The 24291-nt window shown below is 35.9% G+C and overlaps 1 protein-coding gene across 1 annotated transcript; it reads right to left on the bottom strand.

Moving 5' to 3' along the window:
* Positions 1 to 32: 32 nt before the first annotated feature.
* On the bottom strand, positions 33 to 23694 carry LOC145781326 (CD109 antigen-like). The gene is made up of 36 exons (XM_082593105.1): positions 23576 to 23694; positions 23090 to 23253; positions 22872 to 22900; positions 21710 to 21881; positions 20951 to 21147; positions 20674 to 20798; positions 20256 to 20361; positions 19658 to 19888; positions 19279 to 19361; positions 18835 to 19066; positions 17683 to 17874; positions 17280 to 17483; positions 16891 to 17043; positions 16674 to 16784; positions 16443 to 16500; positions 14992 to 15184; positions 12685 to 12799; positions 12088 to 12201; positions 11642 to 11863; positions 11029 to 11173; positions 10122 to 10317; positions 9365 to 9590; positions 8891 to 8971; positions 8253 to 8421; positions 7609 to 7823; positions 7042 to 7200; positions 6394 to 6569; positions 5048 to 5204; positions 4673 to 4778; positions 4370 to 4459; positions 4006 to 4188; positions 3238 to 3363; positions 2528 to 2720; positions 1779 to 1847; positions 740 to 933; positions 33 to 513 (listed from the first exon to the last, which is right to left on the bottom strand). The coding sequence occupies exons 1-36, from the start codon at positions 23686 to 23688 to the stop codon at positions 233 to 235; spliced, it is 5580 nt and encodes a 1859-aa protein (XP_082449231.1). The 5' UTR covers positions 23689 to 23694; the 3' UTR covers positions 33 to 232.
* Between the last annotated feature and the right edge of the window lie 597 nt (positions 23695 to 24291).

Below are 24291 nucleotides of genomic sequence, written 5' to 3'. Positions count from 1 at the left end.
CAATTTTGTGAGAGGCAAATGGAGACTTAAGACTTTAAATGTTTTATTGGCATGGATAGTAGCTTAATAACAGTAAGCATTTTGACGTAATTGTGAGACGGCATCACCAAATGCAATGGGATAAAACGATCTGAAATATGAGACATCACACCTGCATTTTGAACATCAGGTTAAAGCGAGAAACAATAAAACTTTGTTATTAAAATATTTCTCCCATTCAACAGAAGCAGTTTTAGAAAATTGGTCTGCCAATGAAAATTGGCCCAGACTTGTCATCTGGGCACTTTCCATTTCTTCCAGCATAGACTTCTGAAAGAGTAGACGGTTTTATAAAGCAATGCTCTCGATTTGAAGGAGAAAAGTCGCGAAGATGGCGAACTGAAAGCTCTGGCTCTTCGCTGGTGTCGTTGCTACCCGTTATGTCTGAGTAGAAGTTCGCCAATCCTTCGACTTTACTGTTAGAAATCACTCCAGACCAGTAGTTGAAAGCTGAAATTGCTCCAGCAAGAAAACCTATGTAATAAAAAAATGAAATATTTATTGCTATGTTCATTATTCAATTTGAATTTATACTAAAATATTAGAGAGTTTGAAAAGGCGTGCTAAAATTACATGACAAATGAAGAGTCAAAATATTGAGAAAAGTCTTCCAACATATTCAAAAATTGAAAAAAATTATTAAACGGTGTAGGCTACTGCAGTTTAAAAAAAAATAGCTTAAAATTAAAAGCAAACTTGCCATGTTTCCACGAATCTCGTTCGCCAAGTGAGTTCTTTCCAATATAAAATTGTAAGTTTGCTTGATAAGGTTGGAATCTCTGCAAATTGAATCTTCGTGAACTGCCAACTTGTTCTCCGTTGATCCAAACTCTGGCTCCGGTCTCCGCATTCCATGCCAAGATCACGTGACTCCAAACGCCGATTGGAAGCGCTCTGTGCAAATTGGTTTATGGTATTCAACTACACATTATATAAGAGGGTGAGAACTTTAGATTTTATTGGTCAGTTTTTAATGCTTCGAGATATCGTAAAAATTTGTTATGCACACGGATTGTACAGAAATCCAAACGCTCAGTCCTGCAATTGTCCAAATGAGAACACAATTGTTATGAATACATAATAATGCGTTCAGCAAAGTTAATGCAGTGGTTTTGATAGAGAGGTAACTTTGTTAAACCACAAGCGTATAAAACCAAGCAACGATCTGGCATTTAACAAAATATAAAATAAAGGCTACGTTTTTTGCAATGTGCATATGGAAATTTATTTCAATTGTAGTAACTTAATTCAGTTTTTCAGATGCTTCATAAGGGTCAACGTGGTGTGCAGCCAAGAACGTTTGCATTTTTTAGTTTATTTTTGTGAATTATCTTAAACGTCGTAGCCAGGCGCGAATCTAAGAGTTTTTTTCGGGGGGGGCCAGAAAATTTGAAAATCAAATAAAAAGAAAGAAAAAGCTAAACAGATGTGAACAATGATAACTTACTACGACATATACGATATGCTAGAAAATAGACATTAAAACAACCATTTTCATCAATTGTGATGCCGAGGGACTAATATCAGCTGTTTAGAAGCATATCAAACCACTTGATGCGGAAACATACAATTTTTCACAAAATTTCGGGGGGGGGCCGGGCCCCCTGGGCCCCCCCCATAAATCCGCGCCTGGTCGTAGCCTACTTAATTTTATCCCTAAAAGTATAGTTTACTAATGCAAAAGACTTTGTGAACATTTAAATAACTCAATTTAAATAAATATGTCAAAACCTGCTCACCTAAGAGGTATAGTTTGGGTAGAGTATCTGTTAAGTCCAACACTGACTGTAAAACGCAATTGGTTTCTCCTAAATATGTGTAAAACAATTAATAAAAATGAAGTAGAAAACCATTTGAAATACAAGTAGCCTACAGGCACCGAATAAAGCTCGTTAGAGCCAACCTACCATCAACCTGAGCAGCAAAAGGTTTGAATTAACAATTGAATGTGCTCAGTTCTTTAGTTGAAAATTGCATGCTTTTCATGTCCTATCGTTACAAGACGGTCAAACTTTCACAATTTTCATTGTTGTGATACGGAACTGTAGATCCTTTCTCCCTACACTGCTGGTGCCATGATCACAAAGTTTTTGGTGAACTGACACACGAAGGTCAATCACGTCCAGAGCCCATTTTGTTGTTAATAATTGTGGAATAAAATTTTGTAAGCGTAAGCAACGCAGTAAGGGTGGTAGTATGAAGGTCAGTGAGTGGGAAATTGATAGCTTTTCGATGGGTAAAATTGGTGCCACGACCAGCCTCCACTTTGACTACGCCTAAATCTCACCCCAAAGCTTTCCCTCATGTTTTAGATAGAGGAAGATCAACATCAGCATTATGGCTTATTTATCTTTAGATTTTGTGTTGGGTGTTGTTTCATTCAAATAAGTGACTTGCAGGTTGCTTTTGTATTTTTAAAAAAAATTACAAAACTTATTAACTAAATTGGATTGAAATTTAGATTGATTGAGATACAGTTTTTACTTACCACCATAATTTTTCAAAAACGACTACTGGCTGTTCACCATTTTTACCAATGGCAACAAAAGTAGTTGAAACTGAAGCTTTATATGTACTAGGCTTTACTAAGAAAGACATAGTGAAGCCAACATCAGGCACTATCTTGTTCAGTTTTTCTTCGTAGCATTGAAAATATTCGCTGTTTCCATTTAAAATGGAACCTGAAAATAGTGAAGGGTTATAACTTTTTAATTACTTAAGATAAAACCAACGATAAAATGTAACTTTCAGGGAAATATTAACTGATTAAGAAATGTATTTTCTCAACACTGGGTGGTTAAGGCTTACCAAACTTTTGCATCGTTAGTTGCTGCTTAAACATGCTTTTAATCGGCTACTAGACTGTTTGCTTTCATAAGTATGCACTGTATGCACTTTTATGTATTGTATCTAACCTGCAGTACTTTATATCTAAATGCCTCTAGACTACTTTATGCAAAACAGTAATAAGCTTGAAAAGATGGTAGTGTATCTGATATTTGAATATTAAATCATAAGATGAAATGTATAGCTCTGTGATTTTTAAGCCGAGATAGTTAAGAACATAACGGCCTTTTTTGAAATTTAAACACTAGTGTTGCTTAATGACCGTTTCTTATTTCTGACTCTCGAAAAAAATAGCAGTCTTCCAGTGATAGATTTGAACGTAAGAAGAAGAACTACCGTATATCTGTTTACCTGGGATTGAAGTTTTGGGACTTTTTTGAGAGAATGTTCCACGAATAGTTCTAAAGTAGCATGGACGAGTATAGTATCTCCGCTGAAAATGACTTGGAAGGACGTGCCACAACCCATCAGACACGGCTGAAAGGGAAACACAAGAGTAGTCTAATGATGTGATGAAGATCAAAAGAAATTTAAATAAAGAATTTTGGCTGTCTTCAAAAAAAAAAAAAAATTGCAAATAAAGCTAAAGTAAAAATTATCAGTAGGCCAATGTAAGTTTTCAATTGCACTTCTTGGATATTTGTCTGAGATGCTCATAATAATAAATTGAACACTGAATATAAAAACTATGGAAAAAACATTATTATTACTGAAATGAGACCGTGCGTCTTTCTCACGAGAGAGAGAGAGAGAGACGCTAAATAAAAATGTTTTTTTCCATAGTTTTTATATGCGTAAACGATCTATTCACAAACATGTGCGTCAGACATATGTTGAGCAATTTTCTTTTACCCCGGTTTGTAAAACGCATGTTTACCTTTCCAGTTAATTTGTAGCGTTAATCTTTAATGTTTTGTTAATATTTCTTTGTGGCTATACAATAATTTGGTCGATTCTTGATTGAGCACTATTGGTATAAAGAAAAATTGTAGCATGGACAAGCAGCATCACAAATTATGTTAGATGCTCCAGCACCTTGTTCGGTATATCTGTTATCGTACTGGAAACCGACTGTAGATTATGTGTTTTGTAGCCTAACCGTTTCATTGCAATACTTACTTGGGCAACTAAAATTCTTTGGACAAGTTCTCTGTTCAAAAGGCTGAACATCGTAACCACACTTTGAAGCATCCACGTTTTTCATCAAGCTTGGATCAATGCAATCACGCGTACGAGAAGCTGTTTCCTCGCGACAAAACTCGACGCAGGGAGTCCAAGGTTTCCAATCAGAAAGTACAGGGACTGCAAAAATATGTTGCTATGTCAAAACGACAATAAAAAGAAGTTGTCACTTGTAAAGTCTTTTGTGAATCAAAAATAAAGTAAAAACTACACAAACTCAGCCTGCTGGTAACAAAGTTAACCCGCAGTAAGTGTTTGAATGATGGAACCTCTTCTTTAAAAAATAAAGCTAAATACTTACGTGGACATCCAACACACTCTGATCCACAAATATCGCAAGGCCCTGTACTACTCAATCCATCAACGTTGTACTGACGGGCCACTCTTTTGTCTACAATAAGAAATACAGCATTGAGTCATCATCTAAGTTTAATAACAAGTAAAGTATGTAAAAATTAAAAAAATATCACATAAGTTAAATCAAAGTTAGTTGATAAGAATAAGATAATAAGCCGCCACACGTTGTAACAAGAACTTTAACAAATTCCAGCAACACCATACTGTAACATAAATAAGCCATACAAAAAATGAATCAGAACATTACCTGGTTTGTAGTATTCAAATGCGCTGATTGTGGCTGGCTTGCTTGATCCTACCTCAGCGAATCTCTTCAATTGCACGATCGCACACAATCGCCGACCAGGGACAAGCTAAAATACATTTTCGTCAAATTATCATAAAATTAAAAATCTATAAAAAATGTCAAAATGACAAATTTCAAATTTTGAGACTAATTTTTAACAGCCAAACAACGTTCTGAAAAACTTTGCTTTGATAAAGAAAACACAACACTTTGGAACATCTAACTTTTAAACCCACCGTAGCCTATGCAAATACGAATATATTCTTCAAGCTTAATGAAAACGTAAAAAGTAGTCAATTCAATGTCTTTTTATTTCAACAATGAATATGACCTGACCTGATCAAAATAAATGTTAACACTGTCATCATCAACTTCAACCATGGATGCCAGTTTGTTCCTTTCCTCTTCTTCAAATAAATCGACCGAAAATCCGTTTAAAAGACCAATTTCAAATAAGAACATTCCAGTTGCTTCTGTGTCGGACTCACGTAAACTGGAGAATGCGTAAAACTAAAGTTGATGCAATTTCAAACAAATCTTGTATAGTTTGAATAAGAATATATTATCTGCCCTGTTCCCGATAGTACAGTGGTTAAGCGCCCGACTCGACCCGGTAGCTCAATTGGTTAGCGCGTGACTTCGTGAACGAAGAAGCTTCAAGATCAAGCGGCACTGGTTCGACTCTCGGGGTGTGCGATTGAGCAACGCTTTTTCAGGACTGCTCTTCCATTCAGCGGCACCTTATGGATGGAATAATTCCCCGGCAACAACACTTCAACAATCCAAACTTCACTCTGCCAATCTGGGTAACCGACCTTGCGTCAAAAGCCTCTTCAAGAATGCGAAACTACCAGGAATAACCTATCAAGGCTTTGTCTGTCCGAGGATAGAGATTCAAAACCAAAGCGGCTCAAGATCAAGCATCTGGTTCGGTCATCGAAGTGTGCGCTTGAGCTACGTATTTCAGGATTGCTCTTCATTCAGCAGCACCTCACGGCTGGGCAAGACTTCAACAATCGGAAGCTTCACTCTGTCAATCTCGGTAATCGGCCCTATCTCAAAAGCCTGTACAAGTATGCGAAGCTACGTGGAATAACCTATCAAGGCTTCGTCAGTCAGAGGATAAAGATTCAAAAACCAACCAACATCGGCTGTGCAGCCCGGTTGTGAGAGCAAGATTACAACCCTCAGATGGTTGTCTGTTCGATACCTCTCAAGAGCGAAGAATGTTCTTTTGGCAAAACACTTAATTATGTTTGTGAAGGTTAGTTTTCTTGACTCCCGTAAAGCCAAATCTTCAACCATCTTCAGTAAGCCTAGAAATGATAAACCGAATATTTCTGTCTGTCGCGTCAAGACTTATTGCAGGTGGTTGGAGATTTAATGTTCAAAATGTTATTGTATGATAGCCGGATGATTGCAATGACATCATTTCACCAATTTAATTTTTGTCGTTTAACTGTAAATTCTTATTCGTAAATTTTATCAATAAAAATTGATATTGATATTATTAAGTGGTCTCAAAACCAACAATTGCTGCTGCTAGCCTTATGAAACTCTTTGGTCTGGTGAATCGCTTTTATGCATTACACTACAGTAACAAAAGTAAACCACTTCATGGTCTTTTAATTTTTCTGAAAAAAGCCTTTAAGGTTATAAAAAAATCATGAAATAAGTCTTACCTGCAACAGAACTCGATGTCTGCTTTATCATTGTCCGAATTTTGGACGTTTACAGAACAAAGAAAAGGCTCATTATCGTAAGGCGCAGTAGGAATGTTGTAACAAACCGACAGTTGAGCAATACCGATCCCAGTCCCTTCAGAACGAACCAAGAGATCTCCATTCACCGCTGGTACCTGTCAAGAAAATCGTATATATTAGGCTTCATTATAATTTTACTAGCAGAGCAGGAAAAATGATGTTGAAATAAATTACTTTTTACTGAATTAGGTATGTTGATCATATTCTAACATCAAAGTGACAGATGCTAAAAGAATTTGGTGAGTGATAAAGAAAATCGACTTAAAGCATTTTCAGGCGAAAACTAAACCAACAATAGCATGCAACCTTCGTCTGAATAAAGTTTGTAGATGCTGTTGTTATATTTGCATGTATCCAGGATGAAGTAAACGTCACCACGATACTGCTGACGCACTTTTATTCGAACAAATCAAAACTCTTAAAAATGGAAGGTTTAGAAACCTGTCTGTGATTTATCTACTCTAATCACAAAGGCCTACTCAGTTTTAATCATTTCAAAATTGATGCATTTTCACGACTGTTTTATTCTAATATTTCATGGAGCTTAATTTGAATTATATAGCGCACCTGGCGAGTGTTATACACTATGGCATTGGACTCATCGATTTGGAAAGTTTCTTGGAAATTATCGTCCCCTGTGTGAGTCGCCGTGATGTACAAGTCTTGTGTCCGGTCACTCAAAAGTCTAGCAACTGTCGATAAAGCTTGAATAGCTATGACAGTATCCTGAAACAATACGGAAAACCGTTGTTGTTTATACTTCTCAATATTCAAATCTATATCTTGACACATAAAATTACAACTGTTTTTATTTTTACAAAAGCTGTAACAACAATATCAGTCTGCTCAGCACTGATGCATAATATTTGATTAGTAAATATTTTCGTTTGTGGACGTGACTTTATTTGAACCACGAAACCTAATAATTACATCTGGCCTTAGTTCCCACAACAAATAATTCATTTTTTACTGGCAGATGATTGAAAGTTATATTTACTTTGTGTTAAGTCATGTTACCACAACCTACGTAAAAATGTTACCAAAAACTGTTTGATTGATTTGTTCTATTCTGATACTGTGATAACGACGATCCACTTCCAGAAGGCAAATCCATCCGAACAAAATGTAGGCTACCTGTGTCGACGAATAACCTCCTAGATCGTTTTGCTTGGATATGAGCCATTTCAAGATGGGAATTGCGTTCGCTATGTCATCTCGTCGGGAGTAAGTGAGCAAAGCATATGCCGTCATTTCGATATCATTGCTAGGCGCTGGTCTATAAGGTGGTCTCCATCTATCGGAGTATGATGAAGCCCCTTCTGTTGCTTGATGCCAAAATTTCAGACCGTCTGTAATGCAGGGAGAAGTTCACAAAGTTTATATCAGCTACTCATAAATTTCATCAATTTACCCAAATTGAATAACATTTATACTGTTCAAATTTCATTTTGCTATGTATTTGCTACTGTATACAACATTTATAGTTACACACATTGCCATATAGTGCCCAACGGTATCTACTGTATGGTATTTACTGTATCTTCACTTTCAAAAGATTTGCAATACAACAAGAAACGATTCATATGTTATCTTACAAATTTTAATCTCTAACTTTCAGTAACATTTTGTGTCTGGTAAATGGGATAAACTGTAATTCAACACAATTCTATTTCATTAATGTACTGTAGGTTAAAAGACATGAATATTCTTTGTTGAAGTATAAGTTTAATAGCCTACCCAAGGCCTTAATTCTAATTTTATATCTTGGACTAACTCACTTTCTTCTGTGGCTAGCTGGTTTAGAGCAGTGAGGGCTGTGTTGGCAAATGCGCTTTCCGATACATGCAAAGCATATGTGACCAGTGATAAGACGTAAGGATCGGTAAATATATCATCCAAGCTTGACTCCAGGAATTCACGACCTTTTCTTATAACCTCAGAGATTTCCTATTAAAGAAAACGTAATTCATTTGTAAAGTTAAATAGATCATTATTCTATTGCAAAGTAATCGTTCCAAGGTGACAATGTTCGCGATTGTTTCGCGAAACACCGACATTAGATTTCAGAATAAAATGCATCTAAAATATAAATTAGCTTAGGCTTTAAAAGAAGTTGAGCCGAGGTGTTCACTTCCCACGACTTTAGATTGCTTGTTTTTCGATTGCAAGTTTTATTTTATGCAAACTGGAATGTTTTAAACCAGGACAAAAGAACAATTAAAAGTATTTTTTACTCTATATTCAACAGACTGCCAGGTTGAAAGCACAACTTTGAAACATCTACTTTAATAAAACTTTTCGTTCTCAATAACATTGAAAACCAGAACAGAAGTTGACAGACATCAGCGTCCACTTCATTACTAAATAAAAGCGTTTGAGTATGTAGCGGCCTAAATCTTTGCGGTTACATCCTCACCCTGTCTCCAATTGCAAATGGAGTTTCCGAAATAGTTATAAGCACATAAGCAGTCATTGTGATGGGACTGTTTACTCGTCCCTGAAAACAAAACAAAAACAATGTTTAGTGACGTATAAATACGTGTTACGTGCAGTAATTTGATCTCAAACAACCTTGCATGATAGTTCATACAAAGTTAGTAAGTTGTATTTATAGTTAGTTCATACAAAGTATGACAGTAATTAGAAACGGAATTAAGTCAAGATCATTTGAAAAATGATGATATCATGTACATGTTTTTTGCTTGTCACCACTAAAGAGCGGTATGCGAGTTGTAAGAAACTCGACAAAGATAGTCGAAACGCTAAAGTTCACTTGTACCAACTGATGAAATAAATGAAGTCGAGGAGCAAACGAGTAAAGTTTTAAAACTTTCTAAAAATTGATTAATTATATGTTCAAGTTTTCAACATAATATTTGGCATTTCTAACCTGCATTTCTGTATGAATAACTCGGCCCGGTTCATTGAAAGAACCGTCTTTGTTTTGTTGAGCGGCTAGGAACTCAATAGCTTCATCTATGATTCGGTTTTCCACCAAGGTCGGTCGCAACTGATCAGCAAAAATGAAGCATTTTGCAACAAAGGCAGTAAGCCAAGTACTACCTGAGCCATCCCGGGTACCAAAAGCACTGAACGATCCATCGGGATGTCTAAACCTAAAAGACAAGTCGTCTATGAGTAACAAAAATATGAAAACTGAAGAATTTAAGATGCTTGAAATAACTTAAATAAGTTATAAAATAAATTATAAAACCACTTCTAGTGACTGTACTAGGCTACCTCATGATGTTAAGAATGATATCCAGCTTTTATATCCGACGTTTTGTCAGACGTTAGCACGACTGAATTTTATGAAGGGGGGCTGAAACAAGTAAACACTACCTGTTCAGCAGCAAATAACACACTAACAAGTTACACAGGCTTACTATGTGACCTTACAAGAGTCAAGAATATTCTTTGGGAAGCACAAGTTGTTAATGTGGACAGGAGCAAACGATGCAACATCTCCTCAAATGCCCTGCCCTAAAAGCAAGGTGCTCTGCACAGAATTTGGCCGAGTTCAACGATAGAGCAAGAGCTTGCGTGATGCTCTGGGCTACGGCCGTGTGACACACGATGAAGAAGAAGAGTGAAATTTGTTACAAAGCACGTAACTTAGGCTATAATGTCGTGGAACTTCTACTTACTTTAATTCGTTTTGATAGCCATCAGTAAAGTGTTGGAATGCTTTCTGTTGTGTCGCATCATCTAATTGGTCAATAGCATCCAAGTACAAGGTTACGAAAACATCAGGCGCGAAACTCAACATGTTTTGTTCACCACATCCGCTAGGTGTCCTCAGTAATCGACCAAGATTGCTCATTGTACTGCCGAGAATGTTTCCTGTACAATTAATGTTTTTGAGTTCAGTGTGTTAAGATGAAACATATTTCAAAACTTTACTTAAGATATTACTACAGAAAAGTTAATGTCAAGCATGAACGTCATTTATAACAAATATATGAGGTTAAGCTATGAGGCTTATGTATTTTTTTTTTTTTAATTTAACATTTACAGTATTTAACTTGTGTATAAATAACCTGCATATTTTTGGGCACCATTTTTAGTATTTTGCTTTTAAGATCAGCTAAATGTAGATAATATTATGCATAGCAGAGGTTTAGTGTGGTGGCAGCAGCGTCAATGGTACCATATTTATGAGGAAATAAGTTTAGACTAGACCATGCCTAATGTCTATACTCTATATCAAAGTTTAATCATATTTCATATCAATGTCATAGGCTACCGATCTTTCATGGAATCATGTAAAGTGCTTTTGATGTTTTTTATTTTCACAGTAAGTTGTTGGATTTTCAAACATACATTTTTATACAAATTTATTTTTTCGCTTTTATCTTCTGCTTTTTCATAGTTTATTTTGATAGATTCTGTCCTGATTACTTTCGCGTAAGTTGAACTTTTATATTATAGTAAACCTACCTATTATATTATTACTAAAACCTATTATAATAATACTAGTAAACCTATTATATTATTACTAATCCTACAAAAGCAACGTCTTCAAAGCTATACTCATTTTCAAGGGCATCTCACCGTAAACGTGAAGATTTGCTCTTGCTGATCCAGGAACGATTCCAGTTGGGAGGTTAACTTCAAGACGGTCTATGGTAGGAGGAGCCAGCAGAGATGGTCGATCAATGAGAGTGGAGGCGGAATAGCATTGCTGGATGCCCTCCGGCTGAAATATAACAATGATGAGGCTGCTTCGATTGTAATTTAAAAGAGATGCTTTGTTTATTTAGTTTCGTAGTTCTCTGTTGTATAACACGGAATGGCCCGTTTCGGTGAGTCCGATTCGGTGAGTCCAATTCGGTGAGTCCAATTCCCTATTCGATGATTTTTTGAATTTTTTTTTTTAAATTATTGGGTACCGTAGCCTAATTATGATTGCCGTTTTAGGGTTAGGGGTTATTAGAGGTTAGGGTTATGGGTCAGGAGTTAGGAACTCACCGAATCGGACTCACTGAATCGGACTCACCGAATAGTAGCAAACCCGTATAACATGGTTAATCAATTTGTGAAAGTGCCAGTATTTGATATAATCTAAATTGTTAAATAAAATTTAGTTGTGAAAATCCGAACAAATGTGACCAATGTGAACAAATGATCGGTTAAAAAACGCTCAAAATTTGTCAGTAATTTTTACCTTAACAAAGACGTTTCTTGAAACTGCGTCACTAGATCGGTGAGACGAAGCTCGGACTCTGATCGGCACATCGCCTAGCACATTGATCCGTACAGGAAATTTTACTGATACCGCTTCACCTGCAGGGATAGCCAAGAGGCGAAGAGGACCAGCTGCTTCATCGTCATTACCAGGTCGCAACAGTTCAATTCCTGATTCACGTAATTGAAGTATCAGTTGTACCTGTACCAGAACCAAAGTATAAACAAAAAATGAGTGTGGTTCAATTTTCAGCTGCTGCAGTGTGATACAATTCACAATTTTTCAAATACCCAATACGTTTGTTTTCGTGTTCATGTGGTTACGAGCAGTTTCAAACAAGAAAGAGTTTTACTCAGTTTAATTTCAGGTTCAAGCAGTGGTCACCAATACAAAGTTGAAAATTTTTTTCTTGTATTATCACTTACTGCAAGATCCTCATCGAAGTAGTTGAAAACAGTGGCTTGGATCACAATGATTTCTCCTCGGGTTATTTTTAACGGCAAGTTTAAAGATATGAAGAACTTTCTGAAGACTGTCAACTGCAAATAAATAAATACAAGTAAACTTGACATCAATTTAAAGCAGGGAAACGTAAAGAAATGTAATGATATACAGAGCTTTTGAGATCTTAGCCTAACATAAGGCAGTAGTGGCCGAGTGGTTAGCGCGTTGAGCTCGCAGTCGAGAGCCTGCATGTTCGACTCCAGCCACCCGCACTTGCTGTTGTTTCCTTGGGCAAGAAACTTCACGATAATTGCCTCTACCCAAGTACCAAATTTAAATCATAAGTAGAGTAGACAACCGGAAACAGAGATTGCCGTCGGCTGCAGCGTGGGTCAGGTGTACGTCGGAAGGCGTACACCGATGCATAGCGCTCAAGTCCGCTTTCCCGCAATGCAGGATAAAGATATAACAAACAAACAAACAATTTTCTTTATTTAAAATGTAAGTTGTATTTCACAAATGTTACACTATAATTGTTAGTGAATTACACAATGAAAAACCTGTCATGCAAAACTCGCCTTATAAGTATCAGCTATGCCCAGCCCTTGTTGATCTGACATCGAAAAAGCGCTGATAATCCACGATGTGATGGTATCCGGTGCCGTGGCAGTGAACGTCGCAGATCCGTCTTGTCTGCAAAGCGAAATGAGCAATAATTGAAAGGTTCTTCAGAAATAGCCAATGGCGTGATTGCTCAAATGCTAGCTAATATGAAACCTTTATATGATCTAACTTCAAAAGCAAAAGTCAAAAGTCTTTGCAAGGCGTTGTTTAATTTTTTAACCAAAGTGATATAACAGATTAGTATACATAAAAATAAAAATTATTTGAAGTTCCAACAACTTAATCAGATTCTCAAACAAAGCGTTATTTTATGCAAAAATAAACCTTTCAATCAATGTAGCCTATCATGCGTACTCCAAAGAGCCATTTCAGTGCGAACAAAATTTGTCACTGATTTTGATTAATGTCAATAAAACCGTTGTTAAACAAACGCAAAAACGACATCTCAAAAACAATGATATTAAAACTAACGCAATTCAAAATTAATGGATCTTAAAACTATTCTACTGTCACTACTGCAGATGGGCACTTCACTCAACCTAGCAAGCACAATCCCATGGCAATGATGATATTGACTACCTGGAGATCTCAAGGTAACCATGGCACAGTACACAATGTTGAATTTTGATTCTTTTTTTTGCTTTGTTCAGCAAATTTTGAAGTCTATCATGTTTCAAAGTGTGATTAACATGCAAGGCCATATTGGAGTTCCTTCTGCGTAGATCTGATCTTTATGGATAGTGTTAGAACGCTATAATTTCTAAAAATGTAATTTTTTAGGATACATTGTGCTAAAGAAGGCTAATCAATCAATCGGTGTTTATTAATTATGGAGGGCTGTTGTTGCATTCTGTCGCTCACCATCGCAACCTGAACTTCTGCACAAACGCTATTTCTACTAAACTAGCAAATCAAACAGGTATAGCTTAACAAATGTATATTTTATAAACCGTCTTGAAAAAATGGAAGGATTTTCCAAAGTAAGAACAGAAAAAACGAAATTAACTTTTAAACATTCTTGAGGATAGAAATAATGAAAGAAAATTGGATGAAAAGAAAAAATTTTTGTTTGAAAGCACAACTGAAAGAACAGTAAGCAGCAATGATGACAAGTACAGTAGTTACTACAGAAGAGAATCTGCAGTCTACTGAACTTTTTATTTCGTAAAACCTTTGCTGTCATTTTATTTACAGTCACTACTGTATTGATAAAAGTAATTTGAAATTCCAGGACATTGCTTAAACTCTAATAAAGATTTTGAAGACGATCGTTCAGTTTTATAAACACAGTTTCAAAGAACCATGAAACTTTGCGTAGTTTATACATAACTTGTCTTCTTACTGCGATATTGCGTCTTCCCATATCCAAGTTTCGGGAAAACGAGATCTTACTCTTGGAGCTGATGATGTAGTAGAAGTACTTGTAGTGACCGTGCTTGTCTGTGTGTCTGTTGCAGCAACTGCTTCTAAACTTTGCAATACAGCTGCAGCAGGACGTCTCGCAAATAAGACATTACGTCCTCCAGGAAAAGGGAAAACTACAAGTAATAAAAAAGTGTATGGATAAATTTACAGAATTTTATTCCTTGTTAAATGCAACACATTACTTTCTATTATTATGAGAGGACATTGCAAAGAAGATGACATAAAGTTTCCTTATACAACGACAGACACGTTGCAGTTCCATCGCATGGTGAGCAAAACGTGTTCACAATTGATTTTGATTTTAAAAAAGTTTTAAGTCAGCTTTACGACAAACGCGACTCTTTTTTTTGCGAAAAAGTTAAAAATAAGAAGTTGAGAATGTCATTTTATTGTAGTGGTGGCTACATAGCTAACAAGATAATGAAGACGACACGATGTGTTTGAAAGAACTGTTTTGGAAAATGACGTGTTGTAGTTTAGGCCTACTGTTTTAAGAGACTTGTGTGAGTTATGATACTGATTTGCTGATGTAAGTTATAAACCCTGTTCTAAACTATGAAAAATTGTTGATGGTATAATAGCATTCAATTTTCTCTAATCGCAACTGACTTCTTCAAGGAGCTAGATCAGTTAATTTCTATCTGCTTAGCATCATTAGATGACAGAACCATGTTGCTGCATCCAAACTGATAAACAGCATCATGCACTTTTTAGGTGTGGGAGTATTGGTCAACACTAAGGATTCTTGGGTAAATTTAAGCTATTTTTCTAGCCCATCTGCAGTAGTTATAGTGAAAGTTTTTGTTTTCCATTTCGTGTTCCACAACAGAACGAACCCTGTGGTTGTATCGTCCCATAACCATGTCTCAGGAAACAGACTTCTAACTCTAACAGATGGCCCTCCTGACTCTGCAACAGCTTCTTTTGCGACAGCTCTAGCAGGAAGTCTGACTGCTTCACGTTGGTCCACAGCTACTTCAGCAAAACCACCTCCTCCTGCTTCAAACGCCGCAAAAAATGGACGAAATACTGCATAGAAAGCGTTAATTATACAAGAAAATTAAAATACAGCATGAAGTGAAATTAAGCCAAATTTTCAGCGTGTTGAAATTTACTTTTGCGTTTATATGGTTATGTCGCTCATGTTTTCATAATACATACTTAGAAAACTAACGTGATGGCACAAAGGCGATAAAATGGAAAACAATGTTTAACCTATTTTCTTCCGTAAGTTTCGTAAAGTAATTGAAACTCACTTTGAAAACCTTATACATTTTTAAATTTACATGCTGAAAATTTTTCTTCAACAAAATGAAACATTGAGTGCATTATTTACGTTACAATGTAACATATCTGTGCATATCTAGTTTTTAATCAGTTCATTAGTCAATTAAATCAATTACTCAAAACAACCTAGTCCCACAGCCTACTCTTAACAATCTTTTAAAGTTTCCATCAAATTTATCACTAGTCTGTAGAAGAAAAGAAATGGTCATGGCCTTACAGGTGAATCGCGAAGATCCTGTTCGAAGCATTCAGTTAATGCCAACTACTGCATATATTTCACTTTCGGTAGCTTCTAAACTCCATAGCATCAAAGTTTCCGCAATACGTAACATTTTTAAGGCCGAACGTAAAGAATGCAGTTAATTTCCTGATACTCTTCATAATGTTTCCTGATACTCTTCAGTGTACATCAAATTATTTTTGAAAAATATCAAAAATTATTTTACTTAGCACGAAGCTTCAGCAGAATGAACAGTTCACTTAGTTCAGTTTTTTTTTTAATTCTGACTATCACAACGAAAAACAACCCATGCTAAACATAGCGGAAGCTCGGAAAAAGGTAGAAGTCACAGAAATACGCTCGCTATAAGGTGCTTGAGACCAAACTCCTCTACAACAAAATTTTAAAAATTAAATTACAGTACAATTAAATTTAATTTTAAAAATTAAATTTTAAAAATTATTATTACAATTAAATTGTGCACAGCTGCAACACCTTAGTAGCGGCATGTAGTCTGCAATGAAGGGTTATGCAATATGCATGCTTATTGCTTACTGTATTTGCATGGAAAAATAATTTGAAAATATAATAATGTATGGTTTGAGATAGCGCTGTATTCATGCTCTCAGCAGATATGCGTTGCTCTCAGCGACTTATAAAGCCGACAGTATCAGTGCAGCCGACATATAGGTGCAGCCTAATACATCATGGGCTAGTATTTTTTACTGAAATGGATTATACGTCATCGTAACGTTAAAAACAAAAATTAAATCAACTTACTTCTGGGTTGTTGGAATTCATACAACAATGCATTGGTGAGAACTTCAATACCGGCTTTCTGCAACACAACAACGAGTTTGAAAGACAAGAAGCAAACGCAACTTGATGGAATCTCTACAAGTGAAGTAGGCTATATGCTGTTTGAATGCATCGCTAAACATCAGCTATGAAAGAAAGTGTTTGAATATCTGAATTAATATTTGTTTTTTAGAGGAGGAAATTTCAACATACCTTGAACACTTGAGTCGCGTCTCTTGCTCCAGAGGAGTAAGAAAATCTATAGAAAAAGGGTCTGAAAGAATTCCCGGTAGATTCGGAATAAGCATTCAAGTCTTCCACTACCTGAAGATCAAAATTCTTTGTTTGGTGAAAGAAAGCGAAAACAATGACCACGCTTGAACATTCTACAATCTGCAAAATCAAATCGACCTAACTTTAGGCAACCTACCCTTTCTTCTGTAATATCATTCCCAGTTTTAAGTAGAAGAACACTCTGATCAATTGCTCGAATACCAACGTACGACCCTGGTGCAGAAGTCTGGACTGTGATGTCAAGGTTTGTTCCGGCATCAACATTGTCGTCAGAGCTTGTAACTGAAACCTAAAAGACAAAATAAAGATACGTAAGATGCAAGAAAACACTACGTCACTATAATCCATATCTTATGAGAGATGGTTACGTAATCAGTTTTAGTAACTGTTCATACAAGGTTCTGTTATTCATTACTGCTTGAAACCATATCGCAAAAACACAAATTGGCAGACAATGGATATTAAATTGTTGTCTAGCTATGAAATTGCACAGTTAAGACTGCAAAGATACAAATGATGTCTCACCAAATTTTGAAGAGAAAGTTCAATATTAATTGTGATGTAATCAGCCACAATCTCGTAATCATCTGTCAGGTATGAAACAAGTACAATAACACTTGGTGTCATTTCTGAAGTTGCAGGGAAGGAATAGCGAGTATTTCGTGAGGCACTTTCAGCGCCACTTAAGGTTAATGTTGAATCTTGTAGAATTTCTCCTCTTGCCATGACCTGGTAAAAGCAGAAAAAGAACTTTCTTGTAACTTTACTAAAAATATTTGTCTAAACAAGAGAATAACATTTAAACATATGTCTCAAAACACTGTGTGATAGGAAAAGTTATAAATCAACAATCTTGCACTCGATTCATTAGTTGAAAGTGATATGTTATATTATTTTTATTTTTATGACCTATAGAATTATATCTTACCATCACTCTATACTGGTCGATAACGTTATTAGTTCTGATGATGACTTCAACAGTGTTGCCAACTGTGACGTCCCCTCTCGCTGCGTCTCCAGATGCAGTTATTTGAATGAAGGAATCGGAAGGAGACATTGCACGCGACGCAGTCCATTGGTTGCTGTGACTTTCCAGTCTTTCAGTAATGTTGGTATATGCCTGATCAAATGTATCATGGTTGTGGTTTAAAAAGCTCTGCATTTACTGTGGTACAGTTAATAATAATGTTGTGGTTTTTATTGTTGTCGCTCTATAACTGCCAAAGTGTTTAAGCGACAGGGCTCATTTTAAATTTTATATCAAGTTTAAGATGTCATTACATCATTTCCCGACTTATTCTCACTGCCTTATGCAAGAAAAAACAAAATCGATAGGCCTACTGTTTTCAAAGTTTTCGGACTGACCCGACCTGGAATCAATCTCGGATCTACCAGCACTAGAGCCGAAGATGAAACCACTCGGCCACTGAGCTGGATACTGTGGTAGTTAGTATAGCTTACCGAATCAAAATTTGAGAATAATCTGAATATGCAGCACAAGAAAATGTGAGAAAACAAATGTACGAATTCCACCCAGTGTTTTTTTGTAAAGTAGGCTATCTTTTTCATCTGTTGGAAGTCCATGTCCTACCTAAGTGTCCCCGAAGGATAGTCTACGCCCTACGGTATTGTGTGTCATTCTAAATTATAAACCCTTCCTCAAATAAAGAGGATGAATTGAAAAGCTCATTGAATAGAAATTCTTACCCTACAGTTAGGCCATTTCGATATACAATAGGCTACATTAAAAATTGCATTAAATTATAGTCCAAGTAAGCCTATAGCTTTTCTAGACCAAGAACTGTAGCTATTGTATCAATTTAATTTTTAAACTTAACAAATGACTGTAAGAGGCAAACAGCTTCTGTTACGTTAGTAGAGCAGGTGCTGTGTGTATTCAGAATGTTTTACTAAAAATAAATTGTGCTCAACCTGTCGGTTAACGCAAAAAGTTATTTAAGAATATACAATATCATCATGAATCCAAGCATGCGGTTTTTCAGCTGTTTTTGCTCTGTATGGAACCATTAACTAATGCGTTAATTACGTAATAAAATCATGAAAACAAAAATGAACATACCCGGAAAAAAACTGTGGCAAAGTTGTCATTCTTTGCCTCAATATCCACAGCTATGATTCCATCAACAGGGATGTCGAAAACCAAAAGCTCCCTTATGGGGGTTGGTCGTGGGGGTGGAGGAGGGAACGGAGGGGAGACATCCGGTGGAGGGTTAACTGCAATGCGTGCTGGTCTTACATCAGCATTGTCAAATGCACTAAGTAAAGGAATCGGTCGAGGAATACCATTGTACCTGCATACAACAAAGTATAACCGTTACGTTTGTAATCTGGAATCTGGATAGCCTTTTGCGCTTTTCTAGAAAAAAATTGAAAATATGGAAATCTTTCTGAAATAATAGCTAAGCGAAAGTAATTGAGGACTATACACAAACACTTTTCACAGATCAAGCCAAAAGAAGGGTAAGTTTAAACTAACAACTAAAAGACAAATAAATAAACTCACCTGTACGTAACTTCAACAATCACTTTATTTTTTTCTCGCACAGAATCCATCAAAAGATCACCATTTTGTTCTGTAACTCTCATCTGCAAGTGCAGCATAATGATTACAGCAGGCAACAACGACCTTTCTTTGGAAAGTTCGGTCTCTTTAACAATTTAGTAAATATGGCACTCTAAGACAAAACAGCCTACTTTTCATGCAGTTTCTATAAAGTACATTTTTGCGCTTCGTTAGGCTTTGGTGTTAGACTAACTGGGTTACATTGTTCCAAACTTCAAATTTATAAAAGCATTCTTCATTAACAAAGCTTACTGCTTTATACTGAACTTTTTTATGATCATTTGTTAATACAGATGTACTTCAATGTCATTAAAATTACCAAAGCTTGGTAAAGAAGTCCGGGTTTGATGACTTCTGGCTTTGACAAAACTTCAAGTTTAACGTTGTGGCGTTTCACGTCAATGGTTGCAGTGTCGTTGAATGTTATGGAAGTCAGTCTTTCAGTGACAAATCCCAAAACTTCTATTTTCTTTTCTGAAGCGCCATTCCACTCTAAATCATTTGAAATCTGGTCTTTTGTGATTGTGAAGCTCGCTTCACCATCAAAAGTCTAAAATATAATTTTGAGGCAATTAGATCAACGACTTAATGCAGTCTGTTATCGGTAAATAAGTTGTAAGATATTCTTCCAATTGTATTCTAACAAAAATTTACTTTTACACTGCTGTATAACGATTAGCTTACTAAAAATTAGATGTGCACAGGACTTGCTCAACGTCAATATTGAAAAACATATTTTTTAATTCAATGATATTTTATGAGATCAATGCTGCAGCTATTGCCGCATTGTCGTATCAAACACGGCATTTATTTTGCCAATGCAAGACAGAAATGTATACCACACTCAATCACTTTTTTTCAGTTTGAATAGATGACCACAAGCAGGCAACAAAAAAGATATACTGTATACCACATACCGCATGTTCTAAAGTGATGATTTTCTTGGGAAATTCAGATCCATACAGTGGCTTCATCTCCACGGTAACTTTGGCTCTTCCCTTTACCGGTTGTCCGAAAGTGTAACTGGAGAAAAAGATACAACATTTTATCAATAAAACATATTGCACTGTGCGTAAAAATTATCAACATGTCAAAAAAAAAAAAACACTAGAAAAAGTGATTACAGGACCAAGTCAATTAATATCAAACACAAGTGGTTTGATTTGTGATTTGGAAGGCATAAGTGGGAGCAATGATTTATACTATAAGTTTCATAGAATGAACGTTAGTAGTGGTAGAAATAATGATAGTAGTAATTGATTGATTGTGGGAATTTTTTTCTCGTTTTTTTTAAGACTAGGCTACGTTAAATAACACAATTTGACAACAACTCACTCAGCTTTCAAAGTAATAGTGAATGCCTGTGTTGCTGGGTGGATGACAGACACAGTGTCTATTTCAACTTCAAATTTTGGCAATTTGTAAATTTCAACAGTAACTGGAAGAGTTTCTTTGTAACCCTGTAAAGCACATGCAGTACGTTATTATTTCAAAAAAACGGGTAGGCTTACGTCAGTGAATTACAAAATATATATGTTTATTTTTTTCTTTGTCTAACAAGTTGTGGGTTTCCAAGACAATGTGCAATAATAAAAGTTTTCTTGCTACTGACCTGGTATTCGTAGACAATCTTCCATTCACCTTGAACCGCTTGTTTCGAAAGGGGAAAGTTTCCACCAACCACGCCATTATTGAGCAAATTGCTTGGCTCCAGGAGTACCACGTTGTCGTTGGGATCTTGCACTTGATAAGAGATGCTTCCATTGTTGGGTTTCAGTTCAGGTGTCAAACACAAAGCTCGGAATCGAACTGAAATTTAAACGATAAATATTTGGTTTGGTTTTAAATCTTTATCCTCGGACTGACAAAGCCTTGATAAGTTATCCCTGGCAGCTTCGCATACTTGTAGAGGCTTTTGACGCAGGGTCGGTTACCGAGATTGACAGAGTAAAGTTTTCCGATTGTTGAAGTCTTGTTGTCTTGGAATTATCCAATCCACTAGGTGCCGCTGAATGGAGAGCAGTCCTCAGAATAAGTTGCTCAAGCGCACACCCCGAGAGTAAAACCAGCGCCGCTTGATCTTGAAGCTTATTTGTTCACGAAGTTACGCGCTAACCAACTGGTTCGATCACCAATAAACAGGAAAGATAACTGACTTTTCCTGAAAAGGTTATAGTTGTTTCCATAAAAGATTTATAATTAATTGGGTCTCCCGCATCAGAAAACGATTGCAAAGTACAGCCACATGCATTTCTGAAAGTTTGGTTTGCCAATTTGGGTGAAATGAAAACAGCCAATCAACAAATCTAAACTTTAAAGCATACTTTGCCTTGATAAATCGTGTTCAATTCTTTTGAGTGAAATTACTCACTTATTTCTCCGGGTCTGTAAATGGCTTTGTCCGTTTGAATCATAATGGTCAAAGCTTTGGAAGCAAACTGGAAGCTTTTCGTTGAATTCGAAAAAAGTTCTTGTCCAGTTACTGAGTCTACACCAGTGACTGCCAAACTAAAAGCTGTACTTCCGTCGTATCCAATGGGAACCTTAGTAAAAAAAATATGAACTTAAAAAAAAATGCTATTTTGAAGTAAAATTATTTGCTTCAAACGTTTAATCCATTCACGAATATTAAAGCACGCAACGAAATGATCCAAATGTCTAATTTCTTTCTAGCGTTTTTTTGCAATGGTTGATCAGGTAATTCCTAACATTTCAAACGCAGAAGCGATTAAATTTGTAGAAAAGAGAAACTACCGATTTTTATGAGGACGTCGATGCCTGGTACAAGCGTGACAAGTGAAAAGAAGAATTTGACGTTTTTCCACATCGAATGCTTTCTTTTTCTGTTAGCCTTTTGATGAGAATAAACGCATCATTGGTGTAATTTTAATGTAGTGCAGTCGGGGTTTATTTTTCTTGCAAAGGTGCAGTTCGAACGTGTTAAATCGTGTTTAGAAAAACATGATCTGTAACATTATTGTTTTCATTGCTTTTGTTGGCCTTTTTTTTACTATGCAGTTGTTGACAGTTCTTTTTGCTGTGCAGTTGCAGCAGCATTAAACACATTGCCGCAGCTGAATTGTCTAATGAGCTACTTTGATTGCACGCGTTCGCACATGTCTAGCACGGTGACACTTAATGTCGCGGCAAACAAATGAGTTTTAAACCAGACACGTACCAACAGTCCAAAAAGGTTACATGCTGTTGTTGATAATTGTTTGCCGAAAGAAATATTGACCAAATGTACGAAAAAAGTCGATGAGGTGCAGACAAAATGCTTTTTCCGGTTAATGTCACTTGATAATTTTTTGATTAATGGCTAGACTTACTATTTCACGCAATGGAAATTTTTAAAACTTTAACCGAAGCATAAATCAATCAACTGGTTTCACCTATAATTATTTAATGGAGGAACCGGCTTCGTTCCAAAAAAAAAAAAATACCAAGGTCTACATTTTTCTAATCTTGGTATTCCACTAAAACTCAGTTTGATCATAAAAGTCTCCATGATTAGCCTATATAAAGAAACTTACTGATCCAAGAACAATTCTTGAACTTGATCCTGGAAAAAAAAACATTTTTTTATTTTTTAGCAAGAGAAAACATTTAGTTATTTTTATAAACATAAAAAACATTTCTTTTATAGTGACAAGATTAGCCACAGACTACCAAAGAAAAAAATAGTAAATTAAATTATTTTGTGTACAGATAGGCATTTTCAGTTTGTGTGTTGCATAACTAGGCTACTTACCGCTTGCAACATCTGCTTGGGCTTGGTATTGTACTTCATTGTCAGATGAAGCAAAAGTAGCACTCACTGTGACAGGATACTGGGCGCTGATGATAGCCGCTGTGAAGGCAACGTCAAAACCAGGTCGGACGATCTTTGGCACGTAGATGGCATATGTAATTTCTCTAATAAGCAAAAACAGTTGAAGCAATACAAGATCGCATGTAATGGTATACTCAATTTGTCGATGATTTTAACGTGATTGCTTAAAATCATAAACATGATAAAACGCTGTTTTAATTTAAAATTTAATAATATTGAAACAACTGTAGTATTTTAGATTCAAATAAATAACTTCAGCATTTAACTGAAGGACCATCATTTCAATTGTAAAAAACGTTTGTTATCATCGATTTATTACCGCTTTAATACGGTTAGGCAAAAACTTTAATATCCTATTATTTTTGTTGAGATTACGTTGGTAACTATGAAAGACATCAGACTCACGGGATCTCTTCCTCGACAAAATCCTCTGATTCTTCATCAATGACAATGTTGCTTAAAGCGTTGGTCTTTGACAAAAAGAAAACCAACAAAGTTGTTGCTATTATTAGACGCATTTCTAGGTTTCCACTACCTCTGAACGATGTTGAACATAGATGTTTTAACCCAGATAGCAAAATCTGTCATTTTTACATTGATTCAACGTCTGCAGACGTTGGATCAATGTAGAAATAACGGATTTTGTTGTCTGGGAATGCTTTTGCACTGTAGGTTGAGGTTAGCCTACTGCTCATCAATCAAAACGTTGTAAAACAAAATTGTCATCAGCATTCTTTAGTGACTAAAATAATTTCGACTCTATTGAAATATGATCCTCAGTTACGTATGAGTAATGGGTGAAGTTTGATTGAAATAGAAGCAAAAGAACTGACAAATGAGCTCCAAGAAGACGAATGCGTGTCAAAGATCTTTGGTCTCTTGTAGCTCTGAAACAATTATTCTGAAATAACTATTTTTCGGCTAAAGTGGGTGGTTTTTATTCAATATTTAAGTAGAACAGTCTGATTTTGTTATTTAAGTTATATCGAAAATTAGTTTTATTTTTAATAAAATACTGATTTAGACAAAATTAGAATGCAGTTTGTTTATTTCTATGTAAAAGATAATTGTCACACCTCTTATGTGTTATGACTAAACGCCATAGGCCTAAAGCAAAATAT

This window comes from Aplidium turbinatum, chromosome 1 (genome assembly GCF_918807975.1).
Source record: "Aplidium turbinatum chromosome 1, kaAplTurb1.1, whole genome shotgun sequence".
Taxonomy (NCBI): domain Eukaryota; kingdom Metazoa; phylum Chordata; class Ascidiacea; order Aplousobranchia; family Polyclinidae; genus Aplidium; species Aplidium turbinatum.
Note: the sequence above shows the minus strand (reverse complement) of the source record. Positions and strands in the feature narration are given on the sequence as shown.

Coding starts and splice junctions, on each gene's coding strand:
- LOC145781326 (XM_082593105.1), bottom strand. CDS start 23,688: ATGCGTCTAATAATAGCAACAACTTTGTTGGTTTTCTTTTTGTCAAAG. Junction 7,824..8,252: donor CCAGCTAGCCACAGAAGAAA/GTGAGTTAGTCC, acceptor CCTGCATTACAG/ACGGTCTGAAATTTTGGCAT. Junction 6,570..7,041: donor TAGTGTATAACACTCGCCAG/GTGCGCTATATA, acceptor TTTTCTTGACAG/GTACCAGCGGTGAATGGAGA.